The sequence below is a fragment of the Sardina pilchardus genome, chromosome 15 (assembly GCF_963854185.1).
Source record: "Sardina pilchardus chromosome 15, fSarPil1.1, whole genome shotgun sequence".
Taxonomy (NCBI): domain Eukaryota; kingdom Metazoa; phylum Chordata; class Actinopteri; order Clupeiformes; family Clupeidae; genus Sardina; species Sardina pilchardus.
This window is the reverse complement of record NC_085008.1, coordinates 14,765,120-14,782,504: the sequence shown is the minus strand read 5'-3', so window position 1 is coordinate 14,782,504 and position 17,385 is coordinate 14,765,120. Positions and strand designations below refer to the sequence as shown.

The 17,385-nt window shown below is 48.9% G+C and overlaps 1 protein-coding gene across 2 annotated transcripts in view; it reads left to right on the top strand.

Moving 5' to 3' along the window:
• The window catches only part of insrb (insulin receptor b), an 84,357-nt gene that overhangs the window by 7,139 nt on the left and 59,833 nt on the right, over window positions 1-17,385 (top strand). For both annotated transcript variants that reach the window (XM_062556102.1, XM_062556100.1), the window contains exon 2: window positions 9,693-10,241. In XM_062556102.1, coding sequence (XP_062412086.1) covers window positions 9,693-10,241 — 549 coding nt within the window. The remainder of the gene's footprint in view (window positions 1-9,692; window positions 10,242-17,385) is intronic.

Genomic DNA, 17,385 nt, shown 5'->3' with positions numbered 1-17,385 from the left:
TTGCCTACATTTAGACACATTTTTTTCCATTTTTCCTATAAATCATTCCTCATGTATTGTCTTTATCAATTACAGTTCTTATGCATTTTAATAACCCTGAAGCTGCGGGTTTGATGGCCGTAAGGCTGCTGCGGTGCGCTCTCGGGGCTGCAGACAGTGTGGCTTCAGCTCTTTCCTGTGTGTGTGGCGCTGGCCAGCTCCCGGCGGCAGCGCCGGCCCGGGCGGCCGTCTCGCTCGGCACAGGGGAGTGTGTTCAGTGGCAGTCTTCAGAAAGACGAGCCCAAACACCGCCAGCGTGCCAGCCAGCCGGCCAGCCCAAGCCACAGGTCCCTGTTGGGCTTGGCGTCTGACCAGTGGGGGGTGAATTTATCCACGGTTAACAGCGCTGTCGCACCAAACACTAAAGGTATTGTTAATAGAAAAGTCCACTTGCGCGCAGCCACTTATTTATTTATTGATTTATTTGCTCAGGCTTGTCTGGGTGCCCTCTCTCTCTACACGCCGTGCGTTAAATCTCCATGTTCACGTAAAAGTTTGACAAGTTTGAGCTTGTTGTTTAACGTCAACACCAATTTTGACGGGGCACAGATGAGGAGAGAGGGCCGACGAGGTGTAGCTTTTCCCTCTCCTGCTCCCGGGCTGGCCAGCTTCTGCTGCTGCTGCTGCTGCTGCTGCTGCTGCTGCTACTGTTTCTGTGGAGGAAAAGGGAGGGCTGCCGTCGTGCATCACGTTCCGTACAGCCTCTTGTTTTGGCTTTTGGGTCGAGAAACTGTCTGGCAGACGGCGAGCTGGAGTGGATCTCAAGTGCAGAGAGGGGAGAAAAGTCAGCGAGCGTACGTGCTCACTGTAGATCGGGATTTATGGAGGGCCTCTGGAAATATTTTGTGATTCAGTGTGCAAACATTGCATAATTAGAAATGGAAAACACAACACGCATCTTGGCAACAGGGTTTGCAATGGAAGAGCAAATATTTAGAAATATTGCTGAACCCCTTGAGCTTGGTCTTAAACTCAAACCGTATTGCCGTGTGTGTGTGTGTCCGTGAACAGTGCCTGCACCACCTGACTGATATGATATTTGGAATGGTCAGCATCTTCTTATCGCAGCTAAATGTCAGTGGAAAAATGACTCACTTGCTCTCTAGGAAGCTTTAGGAGTGGGGGGGATGGCCCTTAATTCTTGACATGGAAAACCCCATGTTCAATCTTAATGTTGTTTGCTTGTCCAAACGGGTTGGCCTCGTACACATCCAGATAAGCCAGACTTGTGGCTTTAGTTAGTCTAAATGGCACCGCCTCACTCGGGTGCTGATGGAGACGGAGATGACGGGTGCGCAGAGGAAACGTGCAGTACGGTAATGACCACTGGCTGAACATTCGCGCTGGTAATGGATGGACACTCGGCACCCACGTCTCTGCTGGGAAGATGAGCTGTTTTCTCCTCTGCTCCTCCCCGCGAGTTGTTTTTGCAATTCCGCACATGCTCCACCTCATCGTATAGGTATTTACCAAGTTAGTGTCAGCTGTGAATGCGGTAACAGATACAGCATTCACCGTTGACACATGTTCTTTGCATCTGACAAGCGACTCGGATTGAATCGAAGCAGTTCATTGAAGTGCTGATGGCCACTTAGTGCTGAGTTTGTTCTACCTGACAGAGGCGGCTCTTGTTGCAACTTAATGTGGTCTCATAGTTAAGTGTAATGACTGTCAGCACGGGCCCTGGCTCTTTAATGCTGTAAGTGGAGGGATGCGCCTTGGAAGGTGGTTGTCTCTCCCAGCCGAGCACATGGCTTTTCAGTGGCACGTTCTGACAAAAAGAACCATTGACTTCCATCGAAATACTGTTCAGATAATCAGTTCAATGTTCCCTAAACCTTCAACGTGAAAATGTCGCCTTGTGAGTGATCATGCGTTGTGTGTGTGTGTGTGTGTATGTGTGTGTGTGTGTGGGTGTGTGTGTGTGTGTGTGTGTGTGGGGGGGGGGATGGGTTGTTGTAAATGAAAATGGTCTCATTCCAGCTATGGGGGAGCATAGTGAGCTCCACCCATCTGGTCTGTAAAAATGTTGTGCGAAATTGCCAAATATTCAAGATGCCAGTACCCATCTGTTTTTCAATTGATGTACTTGGGAGCGGAATACCTCTGGTTTCTGAGGCCGGGTCCGGCGGCGGCCCTGGGGGAGGCTGCAGCTGCTCTGTGGCCGACTGGAAGGGAGCGCAGGGTGGAGGGAGAGGAGAGGAGAGGAAATTATCTGTGTTCCTAGACAGATTCCTCCGTGTTTGGGCTACTTTGTACCCGAGTTTAGGAAAAAAAAAAAGGTCATAGGGGACGAAAGAGAGCGTGACATGTCCGCCTGCGCTGCCTGGTGTGTTGTTTTCGGAGTCGCGGCTATCAGAGGGCCGGGGTGAAACGGCGCTGTCGGTCTGCTCTTCATTAGTGCGCGCCCCTCCGCTCTAGTCTATGGACGTGTGTGAGTGTTTTTTCGCCGCGAGACTGCTATTTGAGGAATGCTCCTTTCTGGAGTTCTCTCTTTTATTTGTTTGGCTCAGCACCTGGTTTGTGATTTTTTTTTTCTCCCTTTCTTCTCCGTCTTTGTTTAAATATTTTCCAAGGCCCACGTTGCAGTGCAAGTATTAGTAGCTGATTTCTTTACTTCCTGCAAAGAAGAAGAAGAAGGAATTTACCAACACATACCCAAGGTTTTTTTTTTCTCAAGAGAAAAAAAAATCTTAGTCTTACTTCCTTGTGTAAATTGATTTCTTTATTTTTATCACCCAATTCATTACTACAGTAAGCTCTTCCCACCTTTCACCCAGCAACCACACTTCGAGCCGAGATATATCCTTCCTGGATTATTTTTTTCTTCTCTCTGGAGAGAAAAAAAAAAGTGACAACCTATCGTGGCTCTTCTGAGCATGTCGCTCGTGACGGAACATGAGCTGGATCTGATGTTACCGGCGGGATTTTGTCAGGTGCCTCCTGGCAGGAGATCCAACAGTGTGGCAGACCTTGAGTGTTGCTCTTTTATGCGTGGAGCAATCTGCCATGCCTTGGCTCCTGTCCTGTAACTGGATCCTAATTATAAATAGGCTCGGTTTTGGAGCGGGGTGGCAGAGGCAGTTGCCCTGGCAGGTGCTCCTATACCTGCTGCTGGTCTTTTAGAAAGGAGGGTGAAGGTGATGGAGAATTGAGGCAGCCATCCATCCGACTGCTTTCCACATTTCTGTCAAGAACTTTCCGTTTGCCATCACAGAACCCCCCCCCGTATGAACCTGTCCTGTTCTTGCCTGATGCATGACGTATGATGCTAATGCATCAGTTGGCCAAATTTGATGGAACACGTCCTTTTTTGACGTCTAGTGGTCATTTTCTGGCAGTAGGCTATTAGTTGTAGCGTTGCATAAGCTGCCATCCATATGATACGCTTTAGTGCGTTTAGTCTCCTGTTTACGTCTGCGGTGGTGTGTTGGCAGGGCGGGTTCCTTGTAGCGTTAATGCTCCTGTTGGCCGCGGCGATCAGAATCCCCCAAAGCCCTTACGGCCTCAACATTCCTGCCATGTGGTCCACGCGCCGAGTGTTCCAGTTTCCAAGCACCAGTTACTATTGGTAGAAGCGTATTAAATTCTCCGGTGTGGGAATGCCATGCTAAAAATAAAGGATCCCTCTGAAAATCAACACTGTGATGGCCAGTGCAGCTGGATGGAGTCCTCACCAAACTCTCATGCCCTTTGTCCAGTTTGTGTTGATCCTTAGCGACAAATCAAAGCTGCACTTAAGCCAAAATTTGATTTTGTGAGGACTCTCCCTCAGTTATAGTGACAAAGTCTGTTCACTTGTTTTGATATAGTTAAGTCCATAATTGTTCATATCTATTAGAAATTGACACTTTTAAATTGATACGAGATTTTATTTGACCAAGAAAACACAGAAATGGTTCATTGTTTTATAAGTTTCCAGTTTTCCATGCCCTTTGCAGACAGGAAACACATTGGTCAAGAACAAATTCACTAGCTAAAATTCGGCATCGGCATGAATAATATTTGAGCTAAACTGTAAATATTTGCAACATTGACAGTTGTTTGGTTAGCGTTCTGTCAGACCTTAAGGAAGCCATACTGCGGGTCCACTCCGCTGAGGTGTTTCATGAGCCTCGTATCTCTTTCCTCTGCCGTGGCGAGATCTAATATTATCCCCAGCGCTGATAATGAAATCAGATTCAACTTGGCTGCATTGTCTGCCTGTCTGCACCAGTTGAATAGCTGTGTCCAGAGCCCCCCTTTCATTCACTTGTGTGATGTAAGCCAACCTGCTAGCCTCTTGTCATACATGACTGGGGTCTCATGTTTCTGCTTTTAAGTGTCTGCTTTAATTTACAATGCACACACAGCCGAGGACCTTTTCGCTGCACCGCCCCCACACTGGGTCCGCTCAGTTGACCAACACTTGGCGTTGCTACGTGTCGTTCCATTTCACAACCCGAATCTTAAGCCCTAAAAGGCAGGACTTTCTTTTGTGTTGCATTATGTTTTTAATAATGCAGCAAGATTTTGCTGTCACTGTGAGCGAAGCGCATCCCTATCGGGGACTGCAGCGACAAAGAGAGGAGCGATGGTGGGGGGGTACTGCAGTTGCACTTGTGTGACATTTGTTACTGCATGTTGCACAACGAGGCCCAATCCATCAGGAGACAAGCCTGTCAGCGTGAGGCAGGCTGATGGGCCGCGACGATAAAGCGACGGGTGTCGGGTTACTTTTTTCCGAGCCCTTATCAGGCATTCGTTTTCTCCATCTCCTTTTTTTTTTGTGCGTTTCCGGGGCCCCCTAGTAAAGGCTTTGAGTAATGTTCCAACCTGAGGTCGATTTAGTTAAGTGATTGTTATGAATGTCATTCCCCGTGATGTTTTATTGGGTTTATTTAAAAGGGAGGCGGTGCAAACTCAGTGCACGGGCCAATAGCCAAGGCAAATAGTAAGCCAGAGTTTTTTTGTTTTTTTTTTGGTCTGTGCTCCTTGGTTACTGCCGCGTTACTGTCCCCTAAGAGACCGTTGTAGACCGTTGTAGTGAAGGTCTATAACAGACCATGATGTAAGAGAGAAGCTGGAATTTTATGTAAGTGAATCAGACCAGAAATGAGCTGTTGCTCGTTTGAGCATTGAGGTGAAGTGCAGGGCAGCAGGTGCTGGGATGAGCGATCTGCCCTGCTGGCTTTCCCAGAATCCTCTCTGTGGTTTGGCCTCTTTTCATATCAGCTTTTGTTTGTCTTGTTTTTTTTTGTTGTTGTTGTTTCTCAAGTGCTGTTTTTTCTCTCCACTGTTTGGGGTGCTCATGTTTGGTCTGTGGCGCGCTGTATCTTTGTGATGGTGGATGTTTTGGTCTTTGGCCGACACCGACTCCCAGACGGACGCCTTGGTGGAGATTTATCAGCTCCCCTTTTTCTGTCAGCTTTTCTCAGACTTGATTTGACTCCCTCATCCTCTCTGTCTGTCTCTCTCCCTCTTTCTCTCTCTCTCCTTTTCTCTCTCTCTCTGTCCTTCTCTGTTTGTCTTTGTCTCTCGCTGCCTCTCTCTGTCTGCCCATAAAAAAGCGAGACAAGGAAGAGCTGCAATTTGCGGCATTGGTGTAAACAAGGGGTCGTATTTGAACTTGACATCACCCGGGTGACAGCGCTAAATCAGCGGCTTGAGTGATGTGCTGGTGTTCCCTTTCCTGTCCAGGGGGCAGGTCTCCGTTCCCGAAGCGCCAAAGGCTAATAGACAGAGGCGCTGGGAGAAGGGGAAGTGTGTTATGCCAAGCATGTGTGAGAACAGCTCAGTACAGGAGGTCCCACATCATCACACAACCCCCCCCCCCCCCCCCCCCACACACACACACACCCACCCACACACACCCAACCACACCCACCCACCCACCCACCCACACACACACACCCACACACACACACACACACACACACACACACACACACACACACACACACACACACACACACACACACACACACGCGTATTCACCCGTACACATGCACCCACACACAAACACACAGAAGAATTCACCACCCACCCCACACAGTTTCTCCCCCACCTTATTTTTATGCTTGCTTCTTCCTCATGAAGCTGTTGGCCTCAGTGATCCGTGGTGACAGTGATGTACAGTAATGTTGAGTTAATTATTGATTGGAATTTGCTTTAACTTCGAAGCCATTAAGAGCAAGCTTGCTTTTCAGAAATTGCTGATTTGAGTGAAAACCCTCCCGTGTGTGTGTGTGTGTGTGTGTGTGTGTGTGTGTGTGTGTGTGTGACAGCTGTGAGAAGTTAAAAGAGAATACCAGACTCAGGAAATCAGGAAATTAATATCATACCGAACCAACTGGATCGCAAGTTGCTTATCCAGTCAACATGCTTTAATTAGATGGTGTGCACAGTCTTTAAATGGTGGCACAGCTTGTTTGTTTATCAGTGCATTCGCTAAGCTAGTCCATCTAAGAATAAATCAACTGTAACTGGTATCATTAGCATTTTGGTCTGTGTAGCAAAAAAACCCCTCTTTCCCTCAAAGTATGTTACATATTTCCTGCCTGAGAAGCTTTTTTTGCCGTACAGCTCCGTGTCTGTTTGGTGTTCTCGGAAATGCGTTACCATGGCGAGGAGTTGCCTCCACTGTTTACCCAGTTGAGTGAACCTGATGAAGCCATTTCTCTGTTTTTGGTACTTATATGGAATTGTGGGCAGGAGTATGAATCCGTTTCAAAGCAGCTTTGAAGACCATGTTATCACTGCTAAAAATTATAGACCAAATGTGGCCATGTGAAACGCCGAGACGAGGTTGAGTCCCTTGTGAGTTTTTGCGGTAACGTGTGAGCGATGATGAACTTTTAAATCTGTCCTCCCACCACACCATTTGTTTTTTTCCTGACATTATGAAAACATTTGTGAAAGTGAATCTACGTCTTGAGGGAAAATAAAAAACAGATGAATAATGCCCCTTTGGGGGGAGATCCATTTAATGTTGGTGTATGATCTCACATACTGTACACTTCTTTGTTCTGTCAAAATGTTGTAGATCTATTATACCTTCTTAGCTTGGGAATATCCATACACACTTTCTGCAAATTTGGGATTTGCTCTGCAGGTCCGTCTGGCCAAGAGGCCATTGAAGCCCATTTCCAATGTCCCTAAAATGTGGGCATGCAAACATGATCGCTAATCTGGCATGGATGAGAATTTCTTTGGAACCGAGTGAACAACTGCCTTTAAAACCTTTTACAAGATAGCTACACTTCTGAAATGAATTGGTGAGAGTTTAATGCACCAATTTAAGTTTAATTTTGCTGGAAGTTTTAAGTCAATGAATCTTTTCAAGACCCACTCTCAATTGAGAAGGGTCTTGTGTCAACAAGGCAAATACCTTCTCAATGAAAGCATAAGATTCTTTAATACGTGCAATTGTGCTATGAGCGTATACACAATGTCAATGTGATGGGCAAATGGTGTTTTTTTTTTACATATAATAATGTAGCATAACAGAGATGTCATGTTTCAGTGAAGTGCTGTTCTTCTCTGACGCACGCTTTCTCTCCCTCTCTCTATGCGTGGGTGAACTCTCGCTCTAGATGTTTACATGCAGGTGTCTTAATGGATCAAATGCACTGCTGTTGTGGAGTGTAGAAAATAAAAGACAGGGATCCATTAAGACAATGTAGATGCTCAAGACAAGATCGCCAGAGAATGCTCACCTGCCACTTAGTGGCCTTGATTTCTCACTCCTGCACTGGCCGAAGTGCATCACTCACAATCAGACTCAGTTGTGCTCATTGATTAGCTCCAAAGCACCTTTAGTTCTCAGTTTGTGTAGTTTTTCTGTTGTTATTTTATGGTTTTTTTTAGTTTTTGGTCTTTAGTGCCTATACAGCGCTGTCACTGTCTGAAATGTAGTAGCTAGCCATGCCAATGATGCACTGCCATCATAGCTCCAATGCATCAGAAAGGGAAAGAAAGGACGTCCACCCTTTAAAATGATGTAATACACAGGAAGGGAGAAATCCCTCCTTGACTGGAAACTGTGACTGTGAATATTTGTGTTGTAAAATGCATGAGCCTCCTGCAGTAAGCAGTCTTAAGTACAGTTCCCCAGCTTTAAGCCATCTTAACATATTCTGGTGAAAAATGGGGAAAAACCTTCTGAGGGGGTGTGTGGAGAAAAGAAAGCAAGAAAGGAGAGAGAGAGGGGGGGGAAAAAAGCGTGACTGCGGAGAACAAAGCAAGCAGCATCACCGTAATCTCTTTTGTAATGAGCGGGAGCGGCGTGGTAGCGGCCAGCAGCCACTGAACGCCGCGCACCACAGCACCGCACCGCGCCGCACCACGCCGCTCCGCTCCCGCTCATTATCATCCACCGGCTCCATCAGCAGATGCTTGCAGCGAGCGAATCCTCGCCGCTAATGAATTCTCCCGGTCTCATCTATCAGCACGCAGCCACACACACACACACACACACACACACACATATGCACACGCATACACTCACATACACTCACACACGCACACAAAGGCTCTGTAGATTATGAATGAAGCGAAGGGAAAGCTGCCTCCCAGGCCTCTCGTTCTCGCACTCGTGTGTGTGTGTGTGTGTGTGCGTGTGTGTGTGTGTGTTTTCTTTCTCTCGCTTTTTTCTCGCCTGTTGTTGAGCAGACAGGGCTCAACGTCAGTTAGCACCACAGGGAGCCAGGCACAGGCAAGAGACTTCAGTGGGGTGCTGGAGCGCTCAAGTGCCTCGCACAGAGCACAGCCAGTGTGCGCGAATAAACAAACCCTGATGTAGCCAAATGAGTTGGAGAGAGAGTGCACTTTATTTAAAGATGCTCTTCACACCTGCTTATGACTCGTCGTATATATACAATCTCACCTGGACTAATCTGACGTTGAAAAGATAAGCTCGGGGGTTTGGACGAATCCTTTTCATTTCTTTAGCTCGTCCACTGGGCAAGTGAAGGTTCTTATTTCGCTAGCCCAGACCTGAGATGTGGTTGCCCAGTGGTCAGTATCCAATAGGCCTAGATGATAAATCAATAACTAAACCAATTGCCTGGTTGGTAATTGAACATAATAGGTCTACATTTCTCAGATCACAGGATCATTGGTTTGCATTGAACTTATGATTGACTTCTGTTTTTATACATCAGACGTTTGGGGCACCACAAATCAGCAGGACGAGCCCTTGTCCCTGCGATGTTGTTTAATGCCTTAGTTAAAATATCTGTGTGGTCGAGATCTACTTTCAATGCGCAGTATTAGTCTATTGATGTGCAGCTTGATGATCATTAATTCTTGTGTACATTTTAGCACATTTCAATTCTTATCAAACTGCATAACATTTGTTGTAATTCTCTTCATGGCGAAGATCAGCACTTTTTTGGTCAGCTCTGCTGTAATCACATAGTAACTTTGCTACAAGATTAAAAAGAAAGTAGTGAAAGTATGTTCTCTATTGTTTCACTCTAACATTTTATCCTTCTAACCAAAGGATTTTTTTTGTCAGTCAGTTGAAATGCAGATGTTTTGTCCAAAGTAACATACCATGCTGCAAACTACTACCTCTTCTCTCTTTGCTAGTGTTATTGCTGTAAGATATTGTGATTGTGCTTACGGTCACAGTTATACTCACTGGAATCTCTTTGCTTTTCCCTCTGCAGTCTGTCCCACCATGGATATCCGGAACAACGCAGCCAACCTGACCCTGTTGGAGAACTGCACGGTGATCGAGGGGCACCTGAAGATCCTGCTCATGTTCAAGACCAAGCCGGAGGACTTCCGCGGCCTGAGCTTTCCCCGGCTGACCGTCATCACCGACTACCTGCTCGTGTTCCGCGTCTACGGCCTGGAGACCCTGAGCAACCTCTTCCCCAACCTGGCGGTCATCCGGGGCAACAACCTCTTCTTCAACTACGCGCTGGTCATGTTCGAGATGCCCCAGCTGAAGGAGGTCGGCCTGTACAGCCTGATGAACGTGACCCGCGGCGCCGTGCGGCTGGAGAACAACCCGGACCTGTGCTACCTGTCCACGCTGGACTGGTCCAAGGTGCTGGACTCGGTGGAGGACAACTTCATCATGGACAACAAGGACGACCGCGAGTGCGGCGACGTCTGTCCCGGCACGGTCGGCGGCAAGAAGCACTGCTCGCAGACCACCATCAACGACCACTTCGGCGAGCGCTGCTGGAACCAGGACCACTGCCAGAGAAGTGAGTAGCCGTTCCGTTTTTCCCTCTTCGTGGGGTCGGCGCTCTTGCGGAAAAGTGCCGCGGTCCGAGAGCAGCTTTCACGGATGATTTCATGCTCTGAGATTTGTAGATTTCTTTCTTCCTGGCCGATTTTAACCCAAGTAATCAGAATATTGAGCATTAAAATGGCTGTTGTATGTACGTTTTTATTTTTTTATTGGCCGTCACGGTTTCAGCCTGTAGTTAATTCAGGCGTTTAGGTTATACACAGATATGGGATCACCTCCTGCTTGGTGCAGCATGGTGCTCAGTGCTCCCTGTTGACCCTAGTCTATGGTCATTTAGTTACATCAAAACTTGACAGCCCGTGTGCGTTCATTTGCAATGCAAAGCTCCTTTAGCAGGAAGGGCCAGAGAGAGAGAGTGAGAGAGAGAGAGACACACAGAGAGAGAGCGAGACAGAGAGGCAGAATACAGAGCGAAGGAGAGGGGGGGGAGAAAAGCGATCTGGGAGGAAAAGAACCAGGCGGCTTCTGCAGAGATGCACGGGGCCAGTGCCAATACAAATCTCACCCGCTGCCCCCTCCTGCGCTCTCCTCCGCTGCTCCTCCGCCGGGCCGGCGTGTGCTGTTCCTTCTGTCCGCGTCAGGCTCCAGCGGGACGGCGCGTGTGTTTAGAGGGGGCGGGGTGTTGAGGAGGGGTACTTGCGGATGATTCACCGTTGCAAATCAATAATCAATTAGAAGTGGAATTAGCGTTTGTTAGGAGCGGGCGGAGAGGGAGGGAGACGCCCATTGATTGTAAGTCAGCAGCGGCTGCCTCCGTGCGCTCATCGACGCCCCTGACATCCGCCAAGGAAAACCTCCTTTGGCCGAGAGAGCGCAGATCTAACTGCCCCGGGAGAGACCATTGAGCCCCCTCACACCTACCCGCTCCCCCCACCCCACCCCTCCTGCTCTCTCTCTCTCTCTCTCTCTGCCTCAAACGGTGGTGTCCTTTTAGCTTGGAAAGGGCAGCGGAGTGAACGCGATGCCCCTCATCTCTCCCCAGCTGTCATGTGATAGGCACTAGTTTAGTCAAGTGTTGTGTCAAAGCGCGAGCCATTTCGGGATCATGATGCAATGCCTCTCGGCACAGGGGCGAGACGCACTGAGAGAGGGAGGGAGGGAAAGAGAGAAAGAGAGAGAGAGAGAGGGTGGGAGGGAGAGTGTGAGTGAGTGAGAGTGTACATACGAGTGTTCCCCGTTCTCCCGTTCACACATGGCTCCCCCTTCACGAGCGTGTGTGCACCCCAAAGTATGGCGGCAGAATGCTCTGGAAAGGGGCTTTTGTTTCTTGAATCTGGTTTCCCTCCCCGAGGGTGGACGCCTGTCCCTCCTCACGCGGGGCCACCGCTGCGCTGCACTGCCCCCTCCCTGGCCCCCCGAGCTCCGGGAAGCGGGAGGAGAAGTGGAGAAATTGAATCGGGTTGTGAAATCCTCCACCGTATCCTACTAGTGTCGACATGCAGTGGCCCAGAATTGCTCTTTTGTTTGTGTGTTTTCATTGTCAGAGCAGTTTTTCGTGGAGTTAAACCTGTTTGAAAAGCCCTGGTATTTGCATTCTCATTTCAGAGCTGGAACTTGTTATCTGTTTTTTTTTAATCTAAATTAGTGTTAAGTTTGAGCTGATTGATGTCAAATATAAGCATGTAAATGATGTAAAGTGGTCTTATTTCAGGTGAAATTAGCCTGGAGATTGAAAATCTGTGATATACTGCTATGGTATAATTAATTTAGTTTAAGTTTAATTTATATAGTGCCTTTCTGAAACCCTTCTACTGCTGCCATAGATTTGCCCTTGCCCTGATCCACTGTCAGCGTAGCACTGGATTTGTTCTGGATCTGTCTCTCGTTCTCTCAGCATTACTAGTGGTAGTAGTGCAGGTCACCCAGCAGCATTACTAGTGGTAGTAGTGCACGGTAGTAGTGCACAGTAGTAGCGCACGTCACCCAGCAGCATTACTAGTGGTAGTAGTGCACAGTAGTAGTGCACGTCACCCAGCAGCATTACTATTGGTAGTAGTGCACAGTAGTAGTGCACGTCACCCAGCAGCATTACTAGTGGTAGTAGTGCACAGTAGTAGTGCACGTTACCCAGCAGCATTACTAGTGGTAGTAGTGCACGTCACCCAGCAGCATTACTAGTGGTAGTAGTGTACGGTAGTAGTGCACGTCACCCAGCAGCATTACTAGTGGTAGTAGTGCACGGTAGTAGTGCACGTCACCCAGCAGCATTACTAGTGGTAGTAGTGCACAGTAGTAGTACACGTTACCCAGCAGCATTACTATTGGTATTAGTGCACGTTACCCAGCAGCATTACTAGTGGTAGTAGTGCACGGTAGTAGTGCACGTCACCCAGCAGCATTACTAGTGGTAGTAGTGCACAGTAGTAGTACACGTTACCCAGCAGCATTACTATTGGTATTAGTGCACGTCACCCAGGAGCATTACTAGTGGTAGTAGTGCACGGTAGTAGTGCATGGTAGTAGTGCACGTCACCCAGCAGCATTACTAGTGGTAGTAGTGCACAGTAGTAGTGCACGTCACCCAGCAGCATTACTATTGGTAGTAGTGCACGTGACGTCACCCAGGAGCATTACTAGTGGTAGTAGTGCACAGTAGTAGTGCACGTCACCCAGCCGCATTACTGGTGGTAGTAGTGCACGTCACCCAGCAGCATTACTAGTAGGAGTAGTGCATGCTAGTAGTGCACAGTAGTAGTGCACGCCACCCGGCAGCATTACTAGTGGTAATAGTGCACAGTAGTAGTGCACGCCACCCGGCAGCATTACTAGTGGTAATAGTGCACGTCACCCGAGGTGCAAAGGAGCCGTCAGACACCGAGGGCCCTGCACTCCATCTGTGTGTGGAACCCCCATCTGTTTTTAGAGCTCTGAGAAACGAGTGGCGAGAGACAACGGGCAAGTGTGTGTGAAAGAGCGTGAGTGAGTGTGTGTGAGATGGAGAGAGAGAGGGAAGAGAGAGAAGGGAGTCTGGAAGACGGCGTGTGAAAGCGGTGGGCTAGAAATGTCCGTCTCGTTGGAGAGTAATGGGCGCCAGATTGGAGGGCCATATTGGCGCTGACGAGCGGGTCGTCGCTCGCCCGTGCTGAGTGGCCTTTGGCAGGACCCGCACCGTGCCCGTCGGCATCCGTGCCAGTGGTCATGAGACGAGATGCCTCCTGATCCATTTTCCTCTGCCCTTTCGTCATTCACCCCTGCTACGTCAACTCTCCTGCTCTCTATCCTTCTCTCTGTCTTTCTCTCCCTCTCCCTGACTTTATCTATCTTCCTCTCTATCTATCTTCCTCTCTTTCTATCTCGCGCGTATGGTTCAGCTTTCCCCCCCCTCATTCAGATTCAGGTGGCTCATTTTGAGCTGAACCGTTTTGCAGAGGAGCGCTTTAATGGAACTGGGTCAGTGTCTTATCAGGACAGCATCGGCGCGCCAAACCGACACGCTCTCGCCCTCTGCCAGGTGCGCGCCGTGTACGGCGGCCCGCTGAGCGAGCGTTTTGAAGAGGGTGTTTTTTTTTTTTGGAGTAGTTGTTGTGCGAACATCGTCTTCTCTTATGTCATCGGGGAGGGTCCAAGGCTCACAGTCTACAAAAACAAATGCAGAGAGAGAGAGAGGGAGGGAGAGAGAGAGAGAGAGAAAGAGAGAGAGAGGGGCTAAGAGGCACAAACAGATCCCCTGCACAGATAAGCCCTATCTCTTCCTCTGGCACACACTGTTCTGTTGTTGTGAATGTTGTTTGGCTGCGTTGACATCGGCCTCTTGCGCAATGGAGAGCTTTTCAGGTCAAAGTTCGCCAGTGTAGAGAGAGGGAGAGAAGCAGAGAGCGAGGGAGGGAGGGAAGCAGAAAACGAGTCAGGGGGAGAATATGAGAGAGGGGGGTCTGTTGCTTTTGTTGTATTTGAATATTTTTCCTTCCCTTTTATTCCTCAACTCTCTTATTCTCTTTCTCTTTATCTCTCTCTCTCTCTCTCTCTCTCTCTCTCTCTCTGTCTCTCTCTCTCTGTCTGTGCTGTGGTAGGCCATTGTTCGTTGTGTGTTCGTTGTGGTTGTTTATCATCCGCAGGAATGCAGTGCAGTTTTACAGTAGAGTAAACAACACGGGACATTAAAAAAAAAAAAAAAAAAAAAGCCTCCGCTTGGAAACAATGACAATAGCTGCTTTGGTGTACGGGTGCGTGTGTTTGTGTCTGTCAGTGCATGAAATGAAACGAAATCATAATATGATATGTACAGAATATATATTCTCTCTCTCTCTCTCTCTCTCTCTCTCTCTCACAGTACACACACACACACACACACATTCACACACACACACCTTGACAGACAGCACTTTCTCAGCCGTCTGAACATGTGTATGACTGAGCACCCTGAGCTTGTCCTCTGCTGCTTGGCCATGTTCAGGTTCCTTCTCTCCTCCTGTGGTCTTTAGCGCCAATTAACCCCCCCCCCTTTTTCCTCTTACCCCTCCCTCCCTGTTGCCCCCCCACGATTTGGCTTTTGGAAATCATTTCCTCCTTCCTCCAGTACATGCCTGCAAACAGGCCATGGGTCGTTTCAGATTTATTTTTGCGTCCAGAAAACGTGGTTTCCTCTCACTGTTAGCCACTTCAGCTCTGCCACACACACACACACACACACACACACACACACACACACACACACACACACACACACACACACACACACACACACACACACACACACACACACACAGAGAGAGGTCTGTGTTATTTCTTACTTAGGTGGAAATGCCACAAGTGAGGTGAGGAGTGGGACAAGAGAGAGAGAGGGATAGAGAGAGAGAGGGGGAGAGAAAGGGGGAAAGGCAGAATGCTAGAGAAAGGGGAGAGGGCGAACGAGGGAGGTAGAGCGGGAGTGCAAAAACAAAACAAACAGAGAAAAAACAAATGGCAGACGGCTCGTCGGGGTTTTCGGCCTCCCAGGTGCGCGCACACACACACACGCACAGGCACACACATTCCCGCCGGAGCGCGCCCCCGGAGTGCGGTGAAACCTTCGGCATTCCTCACGTCCTCAGCGCACATCTCCGGCATTCCTCTCCCTGAGCGCACATCTTCGGAGGGAGGTGGGTGGGGGGGGGGGGGGGCGAGCCAGACGTCTCGGCCGTGTTTTTCCACCCTGTTGCTCCCAGGGCTTTGGCCCTCTAGTGCCCCTCTGAGATAGCACTGCCACTCTCTGACCTGTGCTCGCCTCTAGTCTCACTCTCTCTCACACACACACACACACACACACACACACACACACTCTCTCTCTCTCTCTCACACGCAGATATGGAGCAAAATGGTATTGGATTTGTCAGTCAAGCTCAGCGTTAATGCCCGCTTTGCTCGACACACCAGTGCAGCACCAAAATAATAACAGCTTGGTTGTCAGTAACCAGGCTTCTCTCATGGGAGCACATCAGAGGAAGCTATTTAAAGTCGAGCGTTTGAGGGGGGCGAAGGGAGAGAGAGAGAGAAAGAGAGGGGGAGATTAAAAATTGCCATTCACAAATTGCAAGCTAGAGTTATGAATGAATTGCCAGCTTAAGGATATATAGGATTTGCCAAGGCCTGGCCAACGAATTGAGTCCTGTAGCTTCTGTTTGGGAATGTGTCATCTGTGGCGCTGGAACATTCTGAGAAATATTCCAGCGCTTGTCTAACTCACCACACACAGGTAAGCAAGCACAAAAACCAAACATTCAAAAACAAACATTGCAACATTGCGAAGGGGGTGGTACATTTGACGAGCTCTGTGTGCAGGCATAACTCCATTCAGAAGCTGCAGTGAGCTGCAGTGGGTATGAAGTCATGAAATGAGAGCGACTCAAGCAGAACGGTTGGGAAGCGTGGTGTGAGACCAGAACTCGCACCGACTTGCTCGTAATGAGTCAAAACAAAGTGCTCTTCTCAGGGCTCTTTGATGAAGCCAAGCTTTTAGTCGGTTTTCATCTGTGAAAAAAAAGAAACCCACTGTGGGCTTTACAAGGAGAAAAAAAAAAAGTTTCTTTTCAAATCTACAACATTTAGCTTTTCGACAAACTCTATTTTTTTTCCCTCCCAAAGACTAAGCCCTCTAACGTTAACAGCAAAATCGAATTGTACATCAACAGCCGACGCACTTCAGCTGCACTTCACCTGCACATGTTAAACGACTTCTGAAACAAATTGTGCGCTTAAAGCCAATAATGTTGGCACCGCCGCCCGCAAGACTCCCGCCTGCGTTTGATGATCAAGGGCGGCGGGGGAATTTGTTGCGTATGAAGTTAATAAACCTCCAGCTAGTTTCGCCCGGATGCGGTGCTAATCCGGCCGGCCCCGGCAGAGCTCGCTCGCTCGCTGCGTTGCCCCCGCCACCGGGGTTACTGCAGTTTAACCGCGTTTAACGGTGACTTTCCCGTCAGGGCCTGCGAGGCACGGACCAGAGGCCCCTGTAAGGGAGGGAGGCTTAGAGGCAGAACACAGGGTCCCTGATACAAAGGAACAGAGCGGCTACAAGCAGGAATGCCTGGATGGTTACTTTCATGTTGCATACTGAGGAGGGGAGAGGTGTTGGAGAGGAGGGGGGGGGGGGAAGTACGTCACACACTGCAAGACCGACGTAAGAGCGGAGAGATATAGTCTGCCAGCTGTGCGTAGGAGAGGGAACGAGGGAAGGAGAAAGAAACGAGGTGTGTGTGTGCGTGTGTGTGTGTGCGTGTGCGTGTGTGTGTGTGCTCGCTGTGTGTGTGTGGTGTATGGGAGGGTTAGTGTGTGAGTTCTCCTCTTTTACTCACCCCCTGCTGTGTTCATCTTATCAGATGTGGCATAAAAGCCCTTCCTTACTCACCTGCCTCCGTAGGGGGGGTGAGATTGAAGTCCCAGGGGACCTGCCAGAGGCAGCTCTCCCTTTATCCCTCTTCCCACTCTTCCCCCTCTTCCCCCTCTTCTCCCCATCTCCCTCTCTCCCTCGCTTTCTCCGCCGCACTCCACTCTCCCTCTGTCACTTCTGTGAGTTGCGAGTGCTACATTGAGAGTCAAACTCTGCAAGTAGCAGTCACAGTGTGTTCTGCTGACTTGATGACACACACGCACACACACGTGCACACACACACACACACACA